At 35.2% G+C, this 3,735-nt stretch overlaps 1 protein-coding gene across 1 annotated transcript; it reads left to right on the top strand.

Moving 5' to 3' along the window:
• Positions 1–1,626: 1,626 nt before the first annotated feature.
• On the top strand, positions 1,627–2,870 carry LOC111405331 (mitogen-activated protein kinase kinase 9-like). Its single transcript, XM_023034159.1, has one exon. It carries the CDS (start codon positions 1,672–1,674, stop codon positions 2,632–2,634), a length of 963 nt encoding a protein of 320 aa, XP_022889927.1. The 5' UTR covers positions 1,627–1,671; the 3' UTR covers positions 2,635–2,870.
• The last annotated feature ends 865 nt before the right edge of the window (positions 2,871–3,735 follow it).

Below are 3,735 nucleotides of genomic sequence, written 5' to 3'. Positions count from 1 at the left end.
ACTAGCCTAACCCCAACAAATGATAAGTCCATGTTCAAATTCAGATGGAACACGTATCGACACATGATTGGACAATTTAAAATTTTTTAACTAAAATACCTAATTATTTTTTGACACATCAATCTATCTCTTCGCTCTTGTTTTTAAGTCTGACCAAGTGACTTTATTCAACAAAGTATAAGTGAAACAATTGTGAGAATGTTAAGTGAGCTTGTAGTATCTTTATCAACATATAATATAACAAATCCAATCCTGAAATGTGTGTCTAAAAAGATTTTTTTAAACATGATTTTGTGCATCAAAAATATTACATATAGCCGGAATGTAATTAAAAGTGTTCTACATCACTCTTTAGTCTTTATTTTATTAGAATTATGCAAAAATTGATTAACAATGTCGAATTTTTTTTAATAAAAAAAATAGTTTGGTACAGTTTTATAAATCTTTTAAATGTGCATATTCTAGGGAGTATAGAGCTAGTTTGGTACAGTTTTATAAATCTTTTAAATGTGCATATTTTAGGGAGTATAGTACTAGACAAGAACAGATGATAATGAATGATAAATATTGTAAATGCATGACATATGGTGATTTTTAAGTAATTGTTTAAAACTCCAAAGAAAAAGACATTTTTCTCTCAATTATTAGTCATTACAAATATATTGTAACCAAGCAATATCCAAGAACTTGCCTTCAAATCAAGACAACTTGCACGTCATTACAACATATTAAAATGTCCACTTGCTCAAGTAGGAGCATTATTAAGTGGCCATTTGGACCACCGTGACAAAGACCCCATTTAAATGACGCGATATATTTAGGGTCTATTCGGACTCGATTTTTTCACCCAAAAAATTGATTTTGTGATCGTTATTTCATTATTTTAGTCGTCACATTTGATTTCTTCTCTCATAGATGGACCCCACTTTTCTCCTAATGATCAAAAAATCAATTCTCAAAATTACTTCCAAACAGGCTCTTAATAGAAACTGACAATCATATTTCTTTCTTTATTTTTTTTAAAACTGGTTTTAGTGAAGTAGATTGTAGACTAATAAAAGAATAAAGCTGAATTTTTGGGCCGTTTGACATGATTTTTAAAAGATCAAAATAAATTTTTGAGACTTAGAAATTGCTTTTGAACCTGCTAACTAATTTTGTAAAAGAACTTTTGGTGACTTCCTCTAATAGGAAGTGCTTTTTTAAATTAGTGTTCAAGTAAAAACTAATGTAACTTTCTCCGCGAATTTTTCTGTAAAAGTAAAAGTCATATCAAATGAGTTTTTTGTATATTGTATCACTACTCAATTTTATTCAATATTTTATACTGAGCTCCCTAAAGTCGAGTCGACTTATTCTTTACCGTTAGATTTGCGAATTGAAATTTCACACAATCGAAATCGTCTATACAGTTCTCTGAATCTAATTCAAATAGATACGTGCCCACCCTAAAAGTAGGTATTAGATCACATGTGATGAAATTCTAATCACTTGAAAAAATAAAATAATGTCAAAAAATATTTTTAGAATGCTAAAGTGGCCAGCCACCTCCATATCCTTCTACCTTCCACGCACCATCACACGTGCTTCATAATTCCTACTTATATATACAACGAACCATTTCTTAAAGAAAAATCTAATCCAAAATATCCAATCTACCCCCAATATCTCATGGCCCTCGTCCGTGAACGCCGCCAGCTTAATCTCCGTCTCCCTTTGCCGGAAACCAACGAGCGCCGCCCTCGCTTCCCCTTACCCCTCCCGCCCACCACCACATCCTCCTCGTCCTCCTCCTCCTCGTCCACCACCACCATCACCGCTTCTGACCTCGAAAAACTACAAGTCTTGGGCCACGGCAACGGTGGCACAGTCTACAAAGTCCGCCATAAACACACCTCAGCTGTGTATGCATTGAAAGTTGTTCACGGAGATAGTGACCCCGCAATCCGCCGCCAGATCCTCCGTGAAGTTTCCATCCTCCGCCGAACAGACTCCCCATACGTCATCAAGTGCCACGGCACCTTCGATATTCCCGGCGGCGATATAGCCATCTGTATGCAGTACATGGACATGGGCACCCTCGAAACCTTAATGAAAAAGGGCACCAAATTCTCCGAGCATCTTCTTTCCAAGATTTGCTTCCAGGTTTTAAGCGGGCTTGAATATTTGCACGCCCACAAGATTATTCACAGAGATTTAAAGCCTTCTAATGTATTAGTAAACAACAAAATGGAAGTGAAAATTTCCGATTTCGGAGTCAGTAAAATCATGCACAGGACATTGGATCCCTGCAATTCCTACGTCGGAACTTGCGCTTATATGAGCCCAGAAAGGTTCGATCCGGATACATATGGTGGCAATTATAACGGGTACGCCGGCGATATATGGAGCTTGGGATTGACTCTACTGGAATTGTACATGGGACATTTTCCATACTTGTCGGAGGGGCAAAGACCCGACTGGGCTACACTCATGTGCGCCATATGCTTCGGCGAACCGCCGAGCTTGCCAGGAAGTGCATCGGAAAATTTCAAGAATTTCATTGAATGTTGTTTGCAGAAAGATTCCAGTCAACGATGGAGTGCGACGCAGTTGCTATCACATCCTTTTGTGCGAGATATTGAACTGAAGTAAACATGAGGAGAGTAATTTTGAGGAAAATGGCCAAAAATTTGCCGGGGTTCCGACGAGGGTAACAGTTTCGGGAACTGTTTGTACATAAAAAGGGGGGAATTTTCAAGAAATTTGGTTCTTTTGTTCCATCTGTATATCCTTTCCTTAATTTCCTAGAAATCCGTTCGTTTCAATAGTAAACTGCTGTAGAAATTGGGAGACGATATCAATCTAAACTCTTATCTGAATTTTATTTAGCACGTGTTTGAGCTACATTTCCAAGAGTTTCCCAATTATTCTTACAATAGCACAAAAGTTTATTCTCATTCTTTGACCACAAAAATAAAAATTATAACAGTTATTCATTACATCAAGTCCTCATAGTTGACGTCTATTTTTAGTGTGGGTTCCATAATGATTATATTTTTTATTTTCATTCTTACAAAAATAGATACCAAACGAAACATAAATGTAAGAATAAGGTAATTATTCCAAGTTATGAGGAAAGTAAAAATGCACATCCTTGCTCGACAGAGGAAGCAGATATGAACACTAATATTTCTAATTTATATATAACTTTTTCAAACAGATACTGAATCCTCGTTTGATTCCTATTCTTTAAAAAAAATACGTTCTTAAATAATATTTTGACATCATTTCAATCACACATTCTTAAATAAAATAATATTACACATAAATTCAAAAATTCATCTATAGGGGACAACGAGTAGGAGAAATGGAGGGTTGGGCTCTAGAAGAATTTGGTGTTGTTCATATTTTATAAGAGATGCTTACTTATAAATTCTTATCAAAAGAATGAGAATTAAACAAGGACTAAATTAAGTTGTTGTAATTCTCTATATGTTTTGCAACGTGTTGTTATGTAATATTCTTTGTAGCATGATTAAAATGGGTCATCCAATAGGCTGTTGAACCTACATTTCTTGACTTGGGAGTACAACTATACCGACAAATTCATTATAATTTTATAGACTGCGATGCTTTCCATTGTTACTAACATATTGTATTATACACGCGGAGTACACGGCAAATAATAATTCGAGTTCTTACATCGCACGAGAAGTACACTTATGACAAATTATATTATTTTCAACTTTTAAT

Source organism: Olea europaea, chromosome 12 (assembly GCF_002742605.1).
Source record: "Olea europaea var. sylvestris chromosome 12, O_europaea_v1, whole genome shotgun sequence".
In the NCBI taxonomy this organism is placed as follows: Eukaryota; Viridiplantae; Streptophyta; class Magnoliopsida; order Lamiales; family Oleaceae; genus Olea; species Olea europaea.
The sequence above is the reverse complement of the archived record's forward strand: the minus strand, read 5'-3'. Positions and strand labels throughout refer to the sequence as shown.